General features: G+C 41.7%; 2 protein-coding genes across 2 annotated transcripts; one reads left to right on the top strand and one right to left on the bottom strand.

Moving 5' to 3' along the window:
* Nucleotides 1-1,135: 1,135 nt before the first annotated feature.
* On the bottom strand, nucleotides 1,136-1,907 carry LOC108534701 (keratin-associated protein 2-1). Its single transcript, XM_017880185.1, has one exon. It carries the CDS (start codon nucleotides 1,862-1,864, stop codon nucleotides 1,478-1,480), a length of 387 nt encoding a protein of 128 aa, XP_017735674.1. The 5' UTR covers nucleotides 1,865-1,907; the 3' UTR covers nucleotides 1,136-1,477.
* Nucleotides 1,908-19,209: 17,302 nt separating this feature from the next.
* LOC108534699 (keratin-associated protein 4-12) lies at nucleotides 19,210-19,707 on the top strand. The gene has a single exon (XM_017880182.1). The coding sequence runs from the start codon at nucleotides 19,210-19,212 to the stop codon at nucleotides 19,705-19,707; it is 498 nt and encodes a 165-aa protein (XP_017735671.1).
* The last annotated feature ends 3,930 nt before the right edge of the window (nucleotides 19,708-23,637 follow it).

The raw sequence follows: 23,637 nt of genomic DNA, 5'->3' as shown, positions 1-23,637 counted from the left end.
ACATTTGGAACTGCAAATGTTTAATAACTATAAGGTCAGTGTTGCTTGAAGTGAATCTTAGTGGGGAGCAGTGAGACATGGATCTGTAGAGATGGGCAAAGGACAGGCAGCAGACTGCCTGATGTGCACACACTTCCTAGCCACGTGGGTAATCTGAGGACTAGTCTAGCTCTCCTGTAACATCTTCAAATACTTGTACCGGGAATCCTAGTGCCTCTCTCTTTTCCTCTTCTGTCTTCCTCATCATCTCCATCATCTTCCTCTTCCCTCTTCTTCCTATTCATTGCCTTGCCTCCCCTCTTCACTTTTTATTTAATCCCTTATCTCTTCCTTTTTGTCTCTCTTTTTTGTCGTTGTTGTCATTTTATTCCACCTATGACAAGCTCAAGACACTGTCTTTTTGCACATTCATTTCTCTGCCAAACTGATTCTTCTGATTACAGTTTAGCAGGTGCTATTTCAGACTTATTACTATATTACCCTTTTTTCTTAACTGTGGCTTGTTCCAGTGACTATTCTTGGAAGGCTACCAGGCCATACTTGTTGAGGTCTCAAGGAGCTCAAATCCTGGTCTTCCTCCGAAATAATGGTCCTGAAATTCTAATGAATTACATGGAAGTGATAGAAAATAAACAGTCCTGGGCCCCACTCCCAGAGATTTTGATTCGTTAGGTTTGGTTTGGGGCCTAAGAATGTGCATTTCAAATTGCAAGAGATTCTAGTGTGTATGATGCATGGGCCACACTTTGAAAAACACTACTCTAGGAACTGTGCTAAGAAGATGAGATGCACTGTGCTGGTCAGGTTTACTGCCAGTGGTCATTCTGGGCTTGGCATATGCTATTCCCACTTTTACCCTCTTCATGAACATTGTGTTTCCTTTTGTCTATTCCATTAGCCTATAAGCTCCTTGGATGCAAGGCATGTAGCTTGTTCATCACTAATCAGGCTGCACCTGTCAATTGGAGGTCCCTTGATAAACAATTCTTGAATGAATGAATGGATGAGATTTCCATGGATAAGGTTTTCTTAGGTTGAGCTTTGGTTCCCTGGTGCAGGTTCCAAAATCTTGCTTATCTGTGTGCACTAATAAACATGCACCAACAAATAAATCAGGGAGCAGGGCAGTTTGCTATGCCAGGAAAAATTAGTTTATTGACAACAGTGAGCAACACATTGCGAAAGATAATGGTGACAGTTTGAGCAGTAAAAACCATCAGATTGTAGAATGTGTTTGCAAAGTCCACCCCAGGGATTCTTAAAGGTCAGTTTACTATCCATAATGACTGAGGCTAATGTAGACACCTGAAAAGGTGGGTGAGGGTGGTAGTGGACATCTGCTTATACCAGGCTGTATCCAGATGGTAAAAATCACTATTGTCACCTGGTGAAAAAATATCTATTTTTCTTTTAACTTTTGAAAACACCAAATAGATGTTTAGGCTTCAGTGTGTCGCTCTGTGGGGGCAGTGGGATCTCAGCAGGAGAAGGTCCTGCAGGTGGTGCTGCAAGGCGTCGGCTGGCCGCAGGGGGGCCGGCAGCAGGGGGACTGCACAGACACAGGCTGGCAGCAGGTGGTGGCCCAGCAGCAGGGCCTGCAGACCACAGCCGTGCACGACGTGGGGCAGCAGGTGATGGGGCGGCAGCAGCCTTCCTGCAGGGAGCAGGGGTCGCAGCACACCGGGCGGCGGCAGGGCTCGCAGATGGGACGCGTGCAGCGGGACACGCAGGTCACGGGGCGGCACACGGTGGTCTGGTAGGTCACGGGGCGGCAGCAGCAGGGGTCGCGGTAGCAGCAGGGCTGGCAGCAGCCTCCCCCGTAGCTCAGGGAGGAGAAGGTGGAGCCGCAGCAGGAGCCGGTCATGGTGGTGTCTGAGGCTGGTGTGGGGTGGGCTGTTGAGAGGCGCTGGATGTTCTCAGGTGTGAATGTCCTCCTCCTGCTCTGGGCCCTTTATATACCCTGGCCGGGTGTTGATGACCCCTCGACACGTGATCATTTTCTTGTGCATCTTCTGGCCAATTAAATGAAGATTTAGCATTGACTAATGGTATTTTGGTCACTCTTCACCTCATACATATTCATGTACATACACCACAAATATTCACTCATTTTCTTGTATTGTTTATCCTTACCAAATGTAGACATTGGATTCACTTCTGATTAATTTTCCTTTTAAGTATTCCTAACCCATAAGAGAGAAAAGAATGTGTTTTCTAAACTAGTTAGTATCTAATCGCTCTGCCCTTTGGCGCTAAAATTAGCATGTTATTCCTTGTCTTCAAAGGCTCCCATCACCAGCACCCAAGCAGTGACTTGCCTTATTAATGCACATGGGCATGATGGTAGCAGGTTAATAGCATCATCCTAGTGCAGACCAGTAGTCATCTGCTTCACAGATAGCTCCTTCCATGACTCACTTAAAGACAGGCTTGTGGTTTTTCATGTCAGCAGGGACCACACGAAATGCAGATCCCTGCCCACTGGTGTGGTCACTCTCCCCTGACTAGGACCTGGGCTTTCCTGCCTTGGTTTTGATGTGTCATCATTCACCTGGAATGCCCTCCTCATCCTTCCAATCCAAACTCAACTTCTACCTTGACTGTAAAACCCTCTTCAAGGACCCATTGCAATTACTACCTTTGTAATTTATTTGGAATTAGTCATTGCATCTGTAGAGTCTGGGAAGGGATTGTGGAGAATATGTAGACCTATGCCCTCACTCTACAGCTGAGGTCCTGAGAGTGTACCAAGGTCACAAAACGAGGTCACTATATGAGGTCTGAAGTCCAGGTCTCCTCAATCTTGAGTAAGTAGCCTCTACTATGAGTTTTATGCTCATTGGGTTCAGTAAACCATGGTCTTTAGACAGGAAAGAAAACATATATTAAATTAGAAGCCCAGACTTCATGCCACTATGCCATATATCCATGTAACAATGCTGCATTTGAACCTTTTACATTTATACATATTAAACACAGATTAAAAAAAATAAGTAATGAACTTTCCTTTCAGCAGTAAAGTTAGAAGTGGTACTGGAAGAGAATTAGGGAAATGTTTTGCTCAGATGACAGATTGTCATCCTGGACCCACACTGACCAGTAAGGATAACAATGTGTCCAAGAGGCTAGAGAAGGGACCTGGAGACAGCTAACATGATGCGGGGTTTGTTAGGGGAACTTACATACAAGGGTGGTCCAGTGGTGGTGTCTGGACAGGAGAACTGCTACCATTTGTAAAAAGCATGCAGTTCACACAGTATTTTCACTTAGAACCCTCCACCTAACAGCCTCCATTTAATCCAAAACAAAGGGCCTCAATCCCCAGTATGACCTGTGTTCTAATGGATGAGGTAGGGATTCAAACGTCCTTCATAGATAAGGAGTGGATCTCCAGGTTGGCCACTCCCAGATCCTTAGCTCAGAACTCCAAGCATACATTCTTCTTTGATTGTAGGGTCATTCTCAGAGTATGCTTAAGTTAAGTTATTGCTGCCAGGTGTGTCTGCCATATCCTCCACCCCAGCATGCTTGAATAGCCCTTACATTCTAATCACACCATTCTTCTGAGATTTCCCTGGGGCCGGGGTTTGCAGAGGAGCCTTGCAACCAGATATTTCAGCAGCAATACAAACTACTGCAACAAAAAAGAATAATGAATGTAATAGCAATCATACTGTATATAAAGTTTTTCCAAGTGCTCAGGAGTTGATTAAACCATGTGGTTACAGGGTCATAAGATAGTGATTCTATAGCAGAAATATGTATAGCTAGGGCCTGCATGGCCTGTGTTACATTGTGAGAGTAATCAGGGATATATACACAAAATTCAATTTTAATTAATACACAGGTTCTGCCCTGGTAGGTGGTTAAGATGTCCTGGGCCATGCAATTTTGCAAAGTAGTGCACCTAATTTGGACAGTTTCTCCAGTGAGAAGAGTAATATCATGACAGGTATCATTAAAGACTGCAGCCCTATGTTTAGCCAGGGCCTCAACTTGCAGCTGTATGTCTGTTGTCACCACTTGGGTGGTGGGCAGGGGTGGGGAGCAGCAACAGTGGCCAACAGGTAAAACTACCAGGATGCATGCTTCCAGTAGTGCCTGGCTTTTACAATTTCCCAGTTAGGAAGAATGGTGTGTAAACTGGGCACGATGTGTCCTGTGTCCCAACAAATGAGGATGTCCCCAGGTGCATCTACCAGTCCAATTATAGGGTAAGTAAGGACAACCGTGGATGCCATATGCCCATGGCCATCCTAAGGGGTGTGGTAGGCCCCCATGTGGAGAGTCACTCTGTCATCACAGTCACGTATCACTGGTTACCTGAAGAGATTGGTTACATTGCCGTCACATTCCATGTCTATTACCTGAAGAAATAGATTACATTACACTGTGGGGGTAGCCATCCCATATCACTGATTTTAGCTTGTGGCATGCTATTATCATGCCTTTTAATACATATGGGTGCACAGCCCACAAGCTGTATCTATACTGCTGTTGTCCACCCTGGCCCATCATCTACAGAATATCCCACAGTGGGGGTGACATTAACCTGCTCCTATGCTAGATGGAAAATATGTTGTCTCATCTCTGATGGTGGGAAACTTATCACATAAAGTGCTTTTATTGCAAAAGGGAAATGGGTGGGGGTCATTATACCAAGTATAGAAGTGGCTCCAGATACTGAGGTTAGCTGCTTGGATGCACCATGGCAGGCTGATGCTGGAGAAGAAGGGCAGCTCTCTGCAGAAGCAACTGTCCATTTTGTTTAGGAGAAAGGTCACCATTTGCACCCAGTTGGTGAACAGGTACACCACCTATGGGCAACAGGTGAGATACCTAGTGGGTAGAAGAAAGGGCAAGTCAGCCGGGCATAGTGGCTCATGCCTGTAATCCCAACAATTTTGGAGGCCAAGGCGGGTGGAACACCTGAGGTCTGGAGTTTGAGGCCAGCTGACCAACATGGTGAAACCCCAACTCTACTAAAAATACAAAAAATTAGCTGGGTGTGGTGGTGCATGCCTGTAATCCCAGCTACTTGGGAGGCCAAGGTAAGAGAATCACTTGAACCCAGGAGACGGAGATTGCAGTGAGCCGAGATCGTGCCACTGCACTCTAGCCTGGGCAACAAGAGCGAAATTCCGTCTCCAGAAAAAAAAGAAAAAAAAGAAAAGAAAGGCAAGTTAGGCCATCTAACAAGACAGGAAGTTGTGTTGTTCTGAGACAGCACCACCCCCAGCAGCAGCCTGTGCCTGGTCTGCAATACCACATGGATTGGCCACTTCTGCAACGTGTTGCAGCCAGAGTGAGACAGTGGGGATATTGTAATATCCCATAATGAGAGGATGATCACCTCCTTGCACAATTGGGGACCAGGATTGATTATTTAGAAGTACAAGGAGGAATAGGTTGTAAAATAGGTGTGATCTATATATCATGTTCTATGCCCTTGCCCCATGGAGTGAAAAAACTGTACCATCTGGGGCTGGTTTGTGATTTCCAGGCCCGTGTAATGATGTACTCTCCAGTGGATAGGTTCTGTGGCAAGAGCATAGACCCAGGTTGAGTCCCAGGTTGAGGCAAAGGAGTAGGGGACAATCCCTTATACTGTCAAGCTGGATCATGTCGGTGGTATCAGGTCCTTGAGCCAGAAGAGTGTGTGCACTGGGGAGATGAGAACACACATGTTAATTCAAGGGCATCTTGGGCCTGCATGGCCTGGTTACATTGTGAGAGTTATCACAGTTTTAATTAATGCACAAGATCCACACTAAGTGTCCAGGGCTTGTGATTTTGCAAAGTGACACATCTAATTTGGGTAGTTTCATTCAGAGCGCAGATGGGTGCTAGTAAGCAGTGTGTGCACAAAGCCAGAGAGGCCATCTCCTGCTAGAGTTGTTTCTTCAACGGTTGTTTCATTCATTCATTCAGCCCTGCTGCTATAGGGTTGTATGGCAGGTAGAAATGCCAATGGATATCCAGGGCCTCCACCGATTCCTGCACTTTGTATATGGTAAAGTGAGAGCCCTGGACACTGCTGATATCAGTGGGGATGCCACAGGCCACACACAACTCCAGTCTTCTTATGGTGGTTGTCTGGGTGACATACTTGCTGGGATATGCCTGCAGTAGCCCCATGCAGGCATCTACACAAGTCAAAGCATAGTGGAAACTATCAGATGGGGCAAAGGTTCTTGGAATTCTGGGACCTTGGCCTTCATCCTCGTATAAAGGGGCTGGTACCTGCCATTCCTCTGTGGGAGGGCAGCGAGCTGAGCCTGAGGCTCCTTAGTGAAGCACTGTTCCAGCTTGACCTTCCACCATAGCCTGACCAAAACAGCACTGAACTGTAGGCTCTTAGATAACAAATCCAAGCATGTCAACCCGAAAGCTGTGTTTTCACAAATAGGCTTATGAAAATGAGATTCTCCTTCGATTTAACATGAATAGGCTCACTTTGCACTATCCGTTAATCCTCATTTTATTGATACAGCTAAAGATTTACTAACTATCCCCTCCAGAAAATTTATCAAAATTTACAATAAAACCAACCCTGTCACAAATACTTGGCCACTCTTCTATTTTTATTTTCTTTGTAGAAAGCCATCTGTTCGTCCTTGTGTATTGATTGGTGTATTAAGCTGATTTCACATTGCTACCATGGTTGAATTAGACAGCTATTGCTGCATAGCAAGCAAGCACAAACTCTCATAGCTTATTGTAACAAGTATTTATTTATTGGTTATATATCTGTCGGTTAGTTGGGATTTGATTGATTAAGGCTGGCCTTGGCTTCTGGCCACAGGTTGGTTTGGGACTTTCTTTTGAATTGGAGTTGTTATAGTTAGCAAATAAAAATACAGGTTCCCCAGCTACATTTCAATTTCAGATAAACAACAAATAATTTTATTACAATTATATCTGATTATGCATGAGCATACTTACATTTAAAAATTATTTGTTGTTTGTCTGGAATTCCATTTTAATGGAGTGTCTGGTATTTTAGGGGGCAATCCTTCTCTGAGAGCAGAAGCCCAAGGGAACAAGCTCACATTTTGAGTCTTTGGGTCATGCCTTCTGACATCTCATTGGTCAAAGCAACTCACATGGCAAAGTTCAAGTCACAGGGTGGAAGAGGATACTTCTGGGTTGGGTGGGAGGAGGGAGGAGAGTAAACATTAATAAAGAATAATCTAATCTACCAAAGTAGAGAATCAATTATTTTAATAATCTTTGTTGTGAGGCTTGGAAAAGACTTCTAGAAGATCAAATTAGATTATGTCTATTTCATTAGAAATTCTATTTTGGGCTGGGCGTGGTGGCTCGTGCCTGTAATCCCAGCACTTTGGGAGGCCAAGGTGGGCGGATCATTTGAGGTCAGGAGTTCAACACCAGCCTGGCCAATATGGTGAAACCCTGTCTCTACTAAAGATACAAAAATTAGCTAGGCATGGTGGCAGGTGCCTATAATCCCAGCTACTCGGGATAATAATCAACTGACATATCCAAGAGTATTGCCTAGAAATCTATATTTATTAAAAATAAAACTGCCTAAGATGTTCTAGGAAGATGCCAAGAAGAGTCCAAGGCCATGACCTTCTCATCAACTCCTTGCTGGGTGCAATTCCATCCATAAGAATGTGGCCTAAATTCAAATACAACTGCGACTTTGTATTCTCAAGAAGATGAATCAGGAGTAGGACTCTGTGAAGTATGGCATAAAGAGCCAAGTTTTTTTACAAGACGGGAAAAACCAAGGACTTAGTGACTTGAGAGGATATCAGTATTTCTGGTGGAGCTTTGGCGGGTCAAAGACCATTCATCTTGCTGCTCGATGAGGGTGGCTACTTCCCTGAACCACATGGAGACACATTGTATGGGAAGAAGTGCCTCTTCCTGCTCGTCATCTGCAATTCTCGTCTGACACCATGGTCAGCTTCTGTTGTGGTTCTGTCTGCTCTGAACAGAGCTGTGGCCAAGGCCTCTGCCACACGTGCTGCTGCCCCAGCTGCTGCCAGATCACCTGCTGCAGAACGACCCACTACCATTCCAGCTGCTGTGTGTCCAGGTGCTGCAGGCCGCGGTGCTGCCAGTCCCTGTGCTGCCAGCCCACCTGCTGCCACATTTCTAGCTGCTGCCGCCCCAGCTGCTGTGTGTCCAGCTGCTCCAGGCCCAGCTGTTATAATCTCCAGTGCTGTCAATCCTCCTACTGCCGCCCTTTTGCTGCACTTCTAGCTGCTGCCACCCCGGCTGCTGTGTGTCCAGCTTCTGTCATCCAGTCTGCTGCCAGACCACCTGCTGTGGCCCAGTCTCCTGTGAATCCTCTTGCTGTTGAACTTCATTCCTGACCACCAGCCCTGGTTCAACCACCATGTTGTCAGTGTACTAGTCATTCTCATTCCTCTTCTCCACTGGACCTGGCCTTGCTCTGATCCACCACTACATTTATATAGCTAATTGTTCATTCCACCAAGAAACCATTTTAAAAGCAACAATTTACATGAATATCTTACAAAACCTCCAACTTCTATGCTTGGTGTGCAGTCAGAAGACCAGATATCTCACACTATTTCATTGGAACAGGCTTCTAAGCTTACAACTGCTGAGTCTGGTCTGGACTTTGCAATGAATTACATCTGGTAGAGTAACTATAGCTCAATAAATACTCTCTTGGTATCAAAAACATTTGTGACCTTTCAGTATTTCTTACGGTTGATTATTTATTTGGAAAACTGTTTGGGTTTCTATTGTATGGACAATAACAAAAAAAAAATGATATTATATGTATCAGCCAAAGCCCGTATTAGAGAAAATGTCAAATAATTCATTTTTTAATCCAAAACAGATTGCACACTTTACCTGCCATCAAGTTTATTGAGACAAAACAATAACTCAATTTTTACTGTAATTAAATTAAGAACCAATTAGCAAGCTATTGGGCTCTGGGAATTGCATAAAATGAATGAGACCCAATTCTCGTCCCTCAAGTAACTCACAATAAAGTGGATTTTCCTTTTTTTTTTTTTTTTTTTTTTTTTGAGATGGGGTTTCTCTCTTGTTTCCCAGGCTGGAGTGCAGTGGCATGATCTCAGCTCACAGCAACCTCTGCCTCCCAGGTTCAAGTGATTCTGCTGTCTCAGCCTCCCAAGTAGCTGGGATTACAGGCATGAACCACTATGCCTGGCTAATTTTGTATTTCTAGTAGAGACAGGGTTTCCCCATGTTCATCAGGGTGGTCTCGAACTCCTGACCTGAGGCGATCCACCCACCTCGGCCTCCCAAAGTGCTGGTATTACAGGCGTGAGCCAACACGCCCAGACTGAAAGTTATTTTTCTTTCCTTTCCCTCTCCACCCAATTAATTCAATCAATCATGGATTTAATTTAAATACATATGTCAGGGAGAGTATGTTGGTAATATTAGTGAGAAAAAGGACTCTATTCTGTTGGATAAACGTAGTACATACGTAAGGATTGATTCATAGAAATAAAATGTGTCAGTTCTGAAAATTCAGGGTAATATGCACTGGTCTCAAACACATAAGATTATGTGAAGGAAAATCAGATCACAGCCAAATGTATATATCTTTATGAAGAGCAGTATTATTAGAAAGACATTTAAAAAATTATAGTCCTTTCAAGGAGGGACATGTCAAGATTAATTCATGGTGAGTTCTATGGAAAAATAAGAGGGATGATTTTAGGCTGAAGCCATAGAGTCAGTGGGAAAATCAGCGAGCATGAGTGACGAAACACGTCACTGTGGGAAAGAAAGTGATGGAAACTAAGTTGGAAATGCAGCTGAGTTCTATTTTTGAGATGCTTCATTGACCCATTAATGATATTCATCCACTCATGCTCCATTAAAACTCCAATTGCAGAGTTTGCATGCAGGTCTAACTATGAGACATGCAAAGGTTAGGGCTCACAACACATGACCTGGATCAAGTCACCCAGCTGCCTGTGTTTCCTTTATAACTTTGAGATTCCCTTTTGCATCGGGAGTTCAGTTCATATTGTATTTCCTGTGTCTTTTCAAGCCATTTCCTTCCATTTCAAAATGATATCAATCAAAATGATATCAGTAGGCTCAAAAGCTCTAGGCAAAACTTTTAGTTGAAAAGGAAAATAAAAAGGTAAAGTCAGCACGAAACTCAAACAACATATTCAGAAATTGATATGGTAATGCAATGTGAGAATCATATCTTTGGGCTCAGGCATCCCTTTTCAATTTATTCCAGGGCCATAAATGGTCTATACAAGCTCTTTCTCATTGCAGCATTGCTTAAGTACCTAGGCCTGAGAAGTCTATCAGAGTCTCAGACTAGTAATGATGCCTATTCTGTCATATCTGTATATTGCAAAACTGTATTTGTTTTGTTCATTTCTATGATCTCTTCTATGGTACATAAACATTTATAAATATGCTATCTTCATTTTTGAATTTTTTCCTTTGTTTTTTTTTAGACAGGGTCTGGCTGTGTCACCTAAGCTGGAGTGCAGTGGCACCATGTCAGCTGACTGCAAACTTCAACTCCTGGGCTCAAGACAACCTCCCCTAGCTACTTCAGTCTCCCAAGTAACTAGGACCGCAGGCATGCACCACCATGTCTAGCTAATTTTTGTATTTTTTGTAGATACAGGGTCTTACTATGTTGCCCAGGTTGGTCTTGAACTCCTGAGCTCAAGCAATCCACCAACCTCGGTCTCCCAAAGTGCTGGGATCACAGGTGTGAACCACCACACCCACTTTATCACCAGAAAGTATAGGTATTGTTACCCCATTTTTTAATTTGCCTACCACTTGTGTATTCTTTGCTATTTTTTATCCTCTACCACTTTTAGAATATTTGAATCTTTTTAAAAATCTTTTAAAATTTTACCAGCTTCATCTCTCCGAACCAATATTTTATGCATGACATTTATACTGTAATGGAATTTTTTATTTTGACTTATATTTCGGTCAATGGGAATATTTCTTAAAGGAATTTTAAAGGTATCCTGAGTCCTTGAATCTATGAGGAAATCTTTCCATTGTCTTCACACATGACCAATAGCTTGTGTGGATCAAAATAACAGCATCTGGTTCTCTCACCTAAGCTGGAGTGTGGTGGCACCATTTCAGCTCACTGCAAGCTGCAACTCCTGGACTGGAGCCAACCTCCCACCTCAGCCTCCCAAGTAGCTAGGACCACAGGCATGCCACACAGTGTTTTCTGCCCTTCAATACAGTTTAGGCATGAATAAAATATTGAGAAATAAAATTAACCTTCAGAATTATTTAACATGCTTTGGAAACACAGAGAAAGAGTCTCACCAACATCTGGAGCATGGGCACTAGTTAACTTCAGGAATAGTTAAGGGGGACTATATATGTGAAATACTAAGTCTAATTGTAACTGTTTAGTAATAGTAGGTCCTTAACATGTCAGAAAATAGACATTTATGTCCTCTTATCCTCTTTGAATCCATCATGATACACCAACTTTTAAAAGGTGTTAAAAAACAGAAATCCTCTTCTTATTTTCTTAGGACAGGAGATAATAGCACATAAGAAAGGGTAGCAAATTTGGGGAAAGAGCAATGGTGGTCAACTAAAGATAACGAAAAGAGCTACAATGTGAATGCATATAGAGAGAGTACCACAGAGTGTAAAGCTGGTTTTCCCTGAAGGCTCAGAAAGGCTCAGAACCTGGAGGCACCAGGTAATACTGAAGGCAGTGTAGGCAGCAGGCTGCTTAGACCCCTGGATCCCTACCCCACCCTACAAAGTTGCTCATTAGGCCTCCCCTACTTCCAACCAGGAGAAACAAGAGGTTATCTTCTAGAAGATTTAGTAAGAGATACTCTAGATTTGGGAACACTAGAGTGAACAAAAGTCAAGAACAGAACAGAAAACAGACCCATGCAGTGAAAATCTGAGCACTGTGCTCATCATCCAGGACTCTGATGACCATAAGCCTTCCAAGCAGAATATTGGAAGATTCTCCTCTAAAGAAACTAAAGGGGCCCAGAGAAAGAACATATAAGTCTTGACTTTCTTTTGGTGGACGAAGGGGAGGAGAGGTAAAGAGATAAATTAACAAGCCCTGCTGTCCACGTAGAACTTTGAATTAGCTTTTCAGTGCATGTCAACTATATGCTGCAGACACTTGGGAAATGTCTCCAGCCTGACAATTCACACTAGTTTAAAAAGAAAAAATGGGAAAAACAAATTTGACAGGAATAGAAACTATAGGAAGCAGCATAGAACTAAAAAAAATTATAAAACAAGAACTACTATAAATAAAATACTCAAGAGAGCTGAGAGAAGAAATTCTATCTTTGAAATAAAAACAAGATTCTAAGAAACAGAAGCAGTCAGAGAAGTCAGGTGAAATCTTGAGAATTAAAATGTGATAGAAAAAATTAGAAAAAAGTTCAGTAAAATGTTTGGCAGGTAAATTAGAATAAGAAGTCAAAGAATTTGTTCTCCTGTCTTGAAGATATGTAAAAAAAATTATAAAAAGAAGTGAAAGAAATGGACATTAAAGAAAATATAATAACACAGAGGATCAATTCAGGAGATCTACCACTCGATGAAGAAAAATTTTAGAAAGACAGATGAGAAAACATAAGGAGTCAGGTGTAATGGTGGCCTGTGCCTCTAGTCCCAGTTACTTGGGAGGCTGAGGTGAGAGGGTCCCTTGGGCCCAGGGATTTGAAGCCAGCCTGGGCAACATAGTAAAGTCTTGTCTCAAAAAGCAGAAAGAAGACTGGAAGGGAAAGGAAGGGAAGGGAAGGGGATGGAAGGGGAGGGAAGGGAGAAATAAAGAAGGAAGGAAGGAAGGAAGGAAGGAAGGAAGGAAGGAAGGAAGGAAGGAAGGAAGGAAAGAAAGAAAAGAAAAAGAAAGAAAGAAAGAAAGAAAGAAAGAAAGAGAAAGAAAGAAAGAAAGAAAGAAAGAAAGAAAGAAAGAAAGAAGGAAGGAAGGAAGGAAGGAAGGGAAGAAAGGAAGGAAGGAAGGAAGGAAAAGAAAGAAGGAGAAAGAGAGAAAGAGAAAGAAAGAAAGAGAAAGAAAAGGAAGAAGGGAAGGAAGGTAGAAGGGAAGAAAGGAGGGAGGAAGGAAGAAAAGAAGGGAGGGAGGAAGGGAAAGAGAGAAAGGAAGGAAGGAAGGAAAAGAGAAAGGAGAGGACAGAAGAAAGAAAGGAAGGAAGAGAGGAAGAAAAGAAGAGGGAAATAGAGAAAGAGGAAGGGAGGGAGGGAGGGAAAAAGGAAGGAAGGAAGGAAGGAAAGAAGGAAAGAAATACGAGGGAGAAAACTATCAAGTAAATAGTATAAGACAATTTCTTTCAGAAGGGAGCTCCAGATTAAAAGAACACCAGTGCTGAGCACGGTGAATGTAAGGCTCACATCAAGATACATCACTGTGAAATCTCAGAATATTAGGGATATGGAAATGGCACTAAAAGTGTCCAATGAGGAAAATAAAATGTGGTTCCCATACCAAAGTTCAGGAGGTAAAATGGCATCACACTTTTCAACATCAGCACTGGAAGCCAGAAGACAATGGGAAATGCCTTAAAATTTCTCAGTGGGATGTTTTTTTAACCTAGAATTCCATGCCTGGGCAAACTACCAAACAGAAAGGAATAGTAAAATTTTCAGATATGAAAAGTCCAAAAAATCCTTACTGTCCCTGCACCCTTTCTAAAGTAATGTCTGCAGGATGTGCACCACCAAAATGAAGAGGTTGACAAAGAGGAGAACACAGATTCAGAAAACAGGAATTTCAAGTCAGAAAATCAGAACTGCATTCAAGGTAAATCCAAAAATGACAACCGTACAGCAAGCCTAGAAAATGATCAGTGCAGAGGAGAACAGTAAGATGAGGGTTTTGGAGAGAGAAATCTAGGAAAAAGATATTTCTAAATGGTGTGGTTACACTACTACTTCCTGACTTTTAAAGTTTAGATATTATCTATTGGCCCACTGTCACATGTGATGAGAATTTAGCTCTTACATCCCTCTCTATCCAACAGCCACCATTCTTCCTCTCCCCTTGTGTTCCAACTCCCCAACTGACCTGATAATTCTAAAGTACTGTCAAATGCAGTCTTTGAAAAGGTGCTCAACATCACTAATCATTAGGGAAGTGCTAATGAAAACCACAATAAGATATTACCTCACGCCTATTAGGATAGCTATTATCAAAAAGTCAAAAGATAAGTGTTGGCAAGGATGTGGTGTAAAGGGAACTCTTATACATTATTGGTGGGAATATAACTTGGTGCAGCCGTTATGGAAAACAGTATGGAGGCTCCTCAAAAAATTAAAAATAGAACTCGCCTGTGAACCAGCAATTCTACTTCTGGATATATATCCAAAGGAAATAAAATCACTATCTTGAAGATATCTGCACTTGTATGTACATTGCAGCATTATTCACAACTGCTAAGATACAGAAATACCTACGTGCCCATCCACAGATGAGTGGATAAAGAAAATTTATATAAATGTCATTATTCACAATGGATTCAGCCTTTAAAAAGAAGGAGACCCTGTCATTTATAACAACATGGATGAACCCAGAGGACATTAAGCTAAGTGAAATAAGCTGGACACAGAAAGACCAATACTGCATGATCTGACTTATATGGTGGTTGCCTGGGGTGGAATGAGGAAGAAATGGGTAGATGTTGGTCAAAGGGTATAAAGTTTCAGCTATTCAAAATGAGTAAGTTCTGGAAATTGAATGTACAGCAATGTGACTGTAGTTAACAATACTGTATTGTACACCTGAAATTTGCTAGAACATAAGTATTTTCACCACAAAAAGAGTATGTGAGGTGATTGATATGTTAATTAGTTTGATTGTGGTGATCTATTTCACAACGTATATGTATATCAAAACATTATTTTGTACACCTTGAATATATGCAATTTTACTTGTCAATTATATCTCCAAAAGCTTTCAAAAGCTAAAATAAATTCAACAATATGAAACACATGAGGAGCATGCTACCAAGATCTTAGAAGAGGGCAGCTTAAGAGAGAGGTGGCTTGGGCCGAGAGTATCAGGAAAGGTTTGCTAGAGGAGGTAATAGCACTTAAGTCTTAAAGAACAAGTAGTATGGAGGTTCCTGCATAGTCTGTGGAACAGAATGAGAGAGTTCTCAACCACTGTTGAATAAATAAGTGAATGATAATCTACAGCTTTATAGGATTCCTAATTTCTAATTATATCAAACCCAACAAAGACCTTCCAAAAGAGCATTTCTGACCAACATAAAGCTCATTTGCACACAAGGACCTGCTATTATGATCCCAACTGTGAGTCACACAGGGCTCTTCAAGGCCCTAAGCCAATCCCTACATGACCCTGTGAATATTCTGAACATTGAAGACTGTGGCATTAGTGATTCGCTTTTGCTCTCTTCTCTTCTCGTCGCTTCTCTTCTCTTCTCTTCTCTTCTCTTCTCTTCTCTTCTCTTCTCTTCTCTTCTCTTCTCTTCTCTTCTATTGGCATTATGCATTCCTGGGAGTATTGTGTGTTGGGACAATAATTCATTACTTGGCTGATATATTACCTGAAATTCTGATGATCAGGTTATGTCATAGTCAGAAAAGAATTAGGACAATGTCCTGAATATCTCCTATACTTCTTAAATTTCTTGCTGTAATGGGTCATCATACAACAAAATCTTATTAATTTGGGACATGTGCAGGCTAATTTTCCCTGGCTTGTATCCAGGGAAAATTGGCATCTTCCAAAAAATTCATGGGCAAATTGGGAAGGTGAATGTAATTATAGAAGATATATTTAACCTAGCATGAATGCACTTTGTGCTGATTACAGGTGAATCACATTATTCTGTACTTGAGCCTTGAACCTCATCACTTAGAAGCATTCTTTAGCTATGATGCTTAATTATGTTTAAATGTATTGGGAACAAGCTAAATGACATCATTATGTTGTTTTATTTTTTAAGTTTTGAGGTACAAGTGTGACTTTGTTACATGCGTAGATTGAATAATTAGCAAGTCAGGGCTTTTAGGCCATCATCACATGAGTAACATAAACTGTACCCATTAAGTAATTTCTTATTGTCAACCCCACTTTCACTCTCTAAGCTCTCTGAGTGTCCATGGTCTGTCATTCTACCTCTATGTCCATGTGCACACATCATGTAGCCCCCATGTGTAAGAATATGCGATATGTGTCCTTCTGTGTCTGGCTTGTTTCATTTAAGATGATGATCTCCAGTTCCATCCATGTTGCTGCAAAATACGTGATTTTATTATTTTTTGTGGCTGAATAGTATTAAGTGACATTATTTTCTAAAGTCCAAGCCAACCAAATTAGCCTAGCCTGCACTTTGGAGCCATTATTAAGTAAAATGAGGGTTATTTGAACACAAGCACTACATATCCTGCAATACTGCAACAGTCAGTCTGGTAACTGAGATCATTATTTGGGGATTAAAGGGTGGGTCATGTATACAGTGTGGACACAGGGATGACATTTGTCCCAGGCAAGACAGAGCAGGATTGGTGATATTTCATCTTACAACTCAGGATGGCATCCAATTTAAAACTTACAAATTGTTTATTTCTGGAATCTTCCATTAAATATATTAGGACCATGGTTGACCGCAAGTAACTGAAACTGTGGAAAGTAAATCCATAGATAGGGAAGGACTACTGTAATGCCATGAACAGAGCATTAAGGGTGATTCTGGTCAAGGCTCAGGAGAAAAGAATAGCTGTAGGGGAAGTCTGAATCTTCTTATAGATTATTTAGGTGGTCATGACCAGAATGCTGAGAGAAATATGGACAGTGGAGGCTATTCTGATGAGATCTCAGATGGAAATGAGGAACAATAATTGGAAGCTGGAGGAAAGACCATCCGTTTACAAAGTGGCAAAGGACTTAATTGAATTATGTTCATGTCCAAGGGCCTGAACGGAGGGCAGAGTTTAAGAAAGATGAAGAATTATATTGGGGGAAGAAATTTCTAAGAAAAATGTTGAAGGAGCTGCATAGCATCTTTGAACTTCATATAGTAAAATGCAAGAGGAAACAAATGATTTAAGGTGGAATTCATAATTAAAAGGGAAACAGAACATAAAGATGTAGAAAATGTGCAGCCTGGCCATATAAAGAATGAAAAAGCATGCGAGGATGTGGCCAAGTGATGCTTTGATAAAAGGATTGATATGAATAGAAGGAAGCTAGGTGCTGTTCATCACATCAATGGGAGAATGGCTCTAAAGCCATTTCAGAGATCTTTGCAGCTGTCCCTCTCATCACAGGCTCCAGATAAGAGAACCTTGAGGTCAGAAAGAGCTTGGTACTCCCCACATTCTAGCACAGTGCCCCTTTGCTGCTCCAGTTGTGGTTCAAGTGGGCTTAGATGAGACTTGCGCTGCCACTGCAAAGGGCACAAACTGTGAGCCTTGGTGGTGTTCATGTCGTACTGACTGTAGATACACAGAGTGCAGGAGCTGTGGGGCCATGGCGGTCCACCTAGGTTTGAAAGGATGTTTCCGACAGCCTGCCACAGGGGTGTAGCCACAGCAGAGAGGTCCTCCTAGGGCCATGCTCAGGAAAACGGGGGGTCAGAGCAGCCACTGAGATCCTCTCTTTTATCCAGAAGTCAAAAGATATATCCATTTTTAAAGGGCCTTACATGCCTCTATGTCATCAAAAAGCCTTCATTCACTCAACAAACATTTACCACCAGTGTTCTCTGCACTGAGTGTCATGGTAACAAAAAGAAACGTCATAGGCCATGCCTTCAGGGTATTTGCATTGCATATGGGGAATGACAGAAGTAAATGACTATGATACAGTAGAATGTATCAAATTATGAGCACAAGGGAGGAAATAATGATAAATGTATGGGGTAGCTTATCAGGAAAAATATTATTGAGGAGGAAATATTTTAACTGGTTTTGACACATGAGTAGGAGTTTGCAGAATGAACAAAAAAAATGAAACATTCCAAGATGAAACAGTTTCAGCAAGTTTGGCAAATTTTATTCTTTACCGCTTTCTTGGCTACACTAAGACATATTAGGCTAACTTTCTCTTTAATCTTGGACAAGTTTTTTGTTGTATTAAAGAGTGAAAATGAAATAAATATAAGATGTTTAGCACAATGTCTGGTACACAGTCAAAACTTCACAAGTAATATACATACCTTGAGGGTATATGGAACTTATCCACATACTATACATTTTTATTGTAGTTGTTTAATGAACATAATTGTAATTCCTTTCATTTTTGCCAAATTCTGTTTCTTATGCATGTGTCTTATACAAGTACCTGCAGGAAAAAGATGAGGGTTTATCTGTTCTATACCCAGAGTACCCAACAGAATGTCTTGGATGCACATTATTGAAGGCTTAATAATTCTAAATATTGTTTACATATAACAAATGCTTTTGTCAATGAAAAATTCATGCAATTTTGATGATCAAAGATAAATCAAAACTTCCTACTCCTAATGCCTATACTGTAAGACATACACAAAAATGTGTTTTTACTCCTTAAAGACAATGAGTCATAGCTAAGTACTTTCACTTGAAGTGGTGGAATAAGATCTGACACAGAGTTTGTAACTTCCTTGGGATCTGACCATCTCCTCAACCATTCAAGAAGCATACACGGAATCAGAGTCATCTTCATTACAGATGGGACATCCTTCTCCCGAGTGAGTCCTTCCTTCTAACTCCTTTCCGACATTTCATCTGACCAGGACATTCTTTGACAACAAAAGATACACTCACATTATAAAAAGTGTCCCCCATGATTTGTAGAGAGCAATCTACAGGTAGGAGGGAGAATCACATTTAGAAATAAAGTGTCAGAGTCATGTGACCAGTGGTTTGTAAAAGACACTGCATAGACCAGGGACAAAGGTGACCCCCACTAAGGAAGAAATATGACAAGTGTTTCCAATAGAAACACAGGAGCAGAGCAGGAAAAGGAAATGGGTTATTTTTGGAGTATTTAAATGGGTTCGTTTTGGAGTATTTAACTAGAAACACATAATGATGTAATTACATGATTAAGTTTTCCACGAGGTAAATAATAACAAGGAAATAATGACGTGGTGGCAATGGGCCTTCAGCAGGGTATAAAGGAGGCTATGGACCCAGAAGACTTCCAAACACAAGAACTTCAGTCTCTTGGAAACTCACCCAGATCCTCCCCGTTCTGACACCATGGTCAACTCCTATTGTGGCTCCGTGTGCTCTGACCAGGGCTGCGGCCAAGACCTCTGCCAGGAGACCTGCTGCAGCCCCAGCTGCTGTCAGACCACCTGCTGCAGGACCACGTGCTGTCGCCCCAGCTGCTGTGTGTCCAGCTGCTGCAGGCCCCAGTCCTGCCAGTCTGTGTGCTGCCAGCCCACCTGCTGCCGCCCCAGCTGCTGTCAGACCACCTGCTGCAGGACCACTTGCTGCCGCCCCAGCTGCTGTGTGTCCAGCTGCTGCAGGCCCCAGTGCTGCCAGTCTGTGTGCTGCCAGCCCACCTGCTGCCGCCCCAGCTGCTGCATCTCCAGTTGCTGCCGTCCCTCTTGCTGTGAATCCAGCTGCTGCCGCCCCTGCTGCTGCCTGCGTCCAGTCTGTGGCCGAGTCTCCTGCCACACCACTTGCTATCGCCCAACCTGTGTCATCTCCACCTGCCCCCGCCCCTTGTGCTGCGCCTCCTCTTGCTGCTGAGCCCCCTGCCCTGGCTCACCTCCCCCTTCACCACTGGCCCACAGATGCAGACCCTTCTTCTGTGCTAGCTATTAGGACACATGGAGTGGGGTTGATGTCATTCAATAGGATGGACCTCATGTTTCCAATGAGCCCATCAGCACTTCACTGACTCTGTGAGGATATTCTGGTTCATTTTAAGCTCCCTCCCTTGCTTTCTTTTTCTTCCAGTGGTAGCACCAAATAGGAATTAATTTGTAATTCACTAGCTAAGAAATTATTCCAGTCCTCTAATTTCCTTATTTTCTTTATCACTTTGAGGTATAGATTCTCCTTCTCAGTGAGGTAGACATTATCTGCAGGACCAGTTTTGTCACTGATGTTGCACCCTCAGACCCAGGGGCCCAGTTATGTTCTGTGTTTCTCCTAGCATGAATTTCTTATGCTTTGTTGCATCTCTGCTTTCTAATAAACTTTTCTGCACATAAGAATTCATTGGTATCATTCTCTATTGCTTTCATAATTATTTTACTGATTCCCTAGCAATTATATTTTACACAAAGATACAGGAAGAGCAACCCATGTTGAAATCACCTTGAAGATACATGCTATATCAAATATACATAATTTAAGGTATTGGAATAAAAGTGCTGTGTGTATATGTGTGTGTGTGTTTGTGGGTGTGCACAGGTGTTTTAATATCCTAAATTAAGACAGATTTAATTCATGCCTTAGCTCTTGAAACACATTTTATCTTTAACACATTATATCTAATTGTCATACTATTGTCCCTATTTTGACAAAAAAAGATAAAATCAAATTTCTGAAAAGTAGACACCAATGAAAGAAGGGAAATCTTCTATAAAGAATTTAATGTACTCAATTCATTTCACTCAATAAACAACATTTTGAAATTTATTATTAAAAAGTGGACTTTATTTCCCAGTGAGTTCTGCTGAGAAAAAAAAGCATATTGAGCTGTATTTCATCTGGATAGCGTGGTATACTTCTGACTGTGGTCTCTACAGGTTTATGTTATAATTTAAACATCTCCACACTTAACATTTTAACATATATAAACCCAGCAAGGCTGAAAATTTCAAGACTCACTTTTGTTTTTAAGAACGATTTTATTGGAATTAGTTCATAGCTTTGAGTAGGTCGCAGCTGGGGTGCATATCCTAATTTTAGTGGAATTAGTTCATAGCTTTGAGTAGGTCGCAGCTGGGGTGCATATCCTAATTAGAATCCCCAAGAGTGGTGCCTTCATTTGAATCTGAAATAATATTGTAAGTGATTATAACTTGGCATTCTAGTAGGAGCACCTGCTCTTGATGTTTTTACTTTTGTTGACTATTATCAGCTCTGAAGTGACCCTAAGCTATTGAGCCCATCAAGTTTAAGATGATTTGTTCAGATATCGTTGATAAGCTTCACATTTTTTCTGATGTCTTAAGAGAATGTTGCCCAGATGTTAATCACAGAGTTATGACACCTTCTGAAACATGAGGCAGGATAAATAAGGTTAGGAAGCTGTGAAAGGAAAATAAATATTGGGGCCCCAAATCACTAAGCTAAAGGGAAAAGGCAAGCTGGGAACTGCTTAGGGCAAACCTGTCTCTCATTCTGTTCAAAGTCACCCCTCTGCTCACTGAGATAAATGCATATCTGATTGCCTCCTTGGGAAAGGCTAATCAGAAATTCAAAAGAATGCAAGCATTTGTCTCTTATGTACCCTATGATCTGGAAGCCCCCTCCCAGCTTCAAGTTGTCCTGCCTTTGCTTTGAGTTGTCCCGCCTTTTGCGGACCAAATCCATGTTCATCTTACATATGTTGATTGATGTCTCATGTCTCCCTAAAATGTGTGAAACAAAACTGTGATCTGACCACCTTACACACATGTCGTCAGGACTTCCTGAGGCTGTGTCACAGGAGCGTCCTCAACCTGGGGAAAATAAACTTTCTAAATTAACTGGGACCTGTCTCAGATTTTCAGGGTTCACATTTTGGTAATCATGAAGGGATTCTGAGTGGAGATGCCCCTGACCTTTGACAAATATCCTGTTGGTGCCTGGTAAGAGCATGAGCTAACTTCATGGCTTAAACCAATAGGACAATTTGCTGAGGTCTGGGAGCACCCTCCCCAGAGAATCCCTGATCTTCCAAAATTCAGTAAAGATCTAAAGTTCATTTTGCTGTACAACTCCCCACCTATTTTGTTTTAGACATGTAGCGTTTGAGCTCATTCTCAGCAGTGAAGACCAGTTTGAGTGTTTTTTCCTCCTAGGATGGTAGAAAGCAGCCTTCAGCCTGAAACCCATCCCTAGGTAAGTAGCTGAACTGGGGCTTTGTCTTGGCTAAAGTTTAACAACCAGCTGGTCTTAATTTCTCCTGATCATTAGAGTGCTTGGTGATTCTATTGTTGGAGTATTTTGTTGTTTGTTTTCTCTTTCTCCCATCAGACTTGACCAACTGTACATGACTTGGTCAAATCCTAGAGAGAATTCAAAATTATGGGTAACAAAACCTCTCTAATTTGCCTAAAATTCCTTGCAGCTGCAAAAGAAGAAAACAAACAAACAAAAAGAACCAAAGAACCATGCACTTGGTTTCTGTGTTTGCTTCCTGTCTTAAAAAACAAATGTTCTTTTACTTACTTTTCTTCCACCCTACACTTCTTTTCCCCTTTGCCATCTGTAGTACCAATAAATCTAGAGAAGGCTTCTAATGACTTGAACCCCCTTAAGGAATTCAGAACAAAGGTTGCCACTCACCCCTTTTGGGGTGTTTTGTTTTCTTTGTGGAGTTTCAAGAGTCATGGGTAGATTCTTCTTAAGTCTAAACCTCTGCTTTCCTGTATTGCATGACCTGACCTCTTTGGCTTTGACCTTGTTGTGTGTAATGGTAGATGAGAGCCACAAAGTTAAGGGGTGGCTGAGCGTGGTTTACAAAAAGTGCTCTTGGCTGTCGTTTTGTTTTCCTTCTAGGAAGTTGCTGTCTAAGGATCCTAATTCTAGTTCAGAGATGCATTCTAAAGTGTCTTCTCTGTTGCTTTTTCTCCCCAAATTCAGTTCTATTCAGCTTGTCTGTGTGTATTTGCATGAGGAACTGAACTGTTGTTTTCAGTGGTGACCCACTGTGGAGTCCTGCCCACAAGCAGCACAATTGATCCTCCATAGAAAACCGCTAGGCCTCAGCTCAGTTCCTCTTTTTAAGAAGAAAACAAATAATCTAAGAATGAGGAGAAAACAAGGAGAATGACCCCCTTTCGAGCACTCCATAGGTTTTATGGAACCTGGTCTTTTCATAGTTTATGTAAAATGAACGTAATCAGGTCTTTGTGCACATTTACATTAAGAAAAAAGAGCCCATGTAAATTAGTTCAACCATTGTGGAAGATAGTATGGCGATTCCTCAAGGATCTAGAACCAGAAATACCATTTGACCCAGAAATCCCATTACTTAGTATATACCCAAAGGAATATAAATCATTCTACTATAAAGACACATGCACACGTATGTTTACTGTAGCACTATTTACAATAGCAAAGACATGGAAACAACCCAAATGCCCATCAATTATAGACTAGATAAAGAAAATGTGGTGCACATACATCGTGGAATATGATGCAGCCATAAAACAGAATGAGATCATGTCCTTTGCAGGGACATGGATTAAACTGGAAGCCATTATCGTCAGCAAACTAACACAGAAACAGAAAACCAAATACCACATGTTCTCACTCATAAATGGGAGTTGAACAATGAGAACACATGGACACAGAGTGGAGCAACACACATCAGGGGTTGTTGAGGGGTGGAGAGTGAGGGGAGGGAACTTAGAGGATGGGTCAATAGGTACAGCAAACCACCATGGCACACATATACCTACGTTAACAAGCCTGCACATTCTGCTGCATGTGTATCCCATTTATGTTTTTTTTTTTTTT

Source organism: Rhinopithecus bieti, unplaced genomic scaffold (assembly GCF_001698545.2).
Source record: "Rhinopithecus bieti isolate Rb0 unplaced genomic scaffold, ASM169854v2 scaffold_11744, whole genome shotgun sequence".
Classification (NCBI taxonomy): domain Eukaryota; kingdom Metazoa; phylum Chordata; class Mammalia; order Primates; family Cercopithecidae; genus Rhinopithecus; species Rhinopithecus bieti.
Note: the sequence above shows the minus strand (reverse complement) of the source record. Positions and strands in the feature narration are given on the sequence as shown.

Excerpts from the sequence above, each read along its gene's own strand:
- LOC108534701 (XM_017880185.1), bottom strand. The coding sequence starts at position 1,864 with ATGACCGGCTCCTGCTGCGGCTCCACCTTCTCCTCCCTGAGCTACGGG.
- LOC108534699 (XM_017880182.1), top strand. The coding sequence starts at position 19,210 with ATGGTCAACTCCTATTGTGGCTCCGTGTGCTCTGACCAGGGCTGCGGC.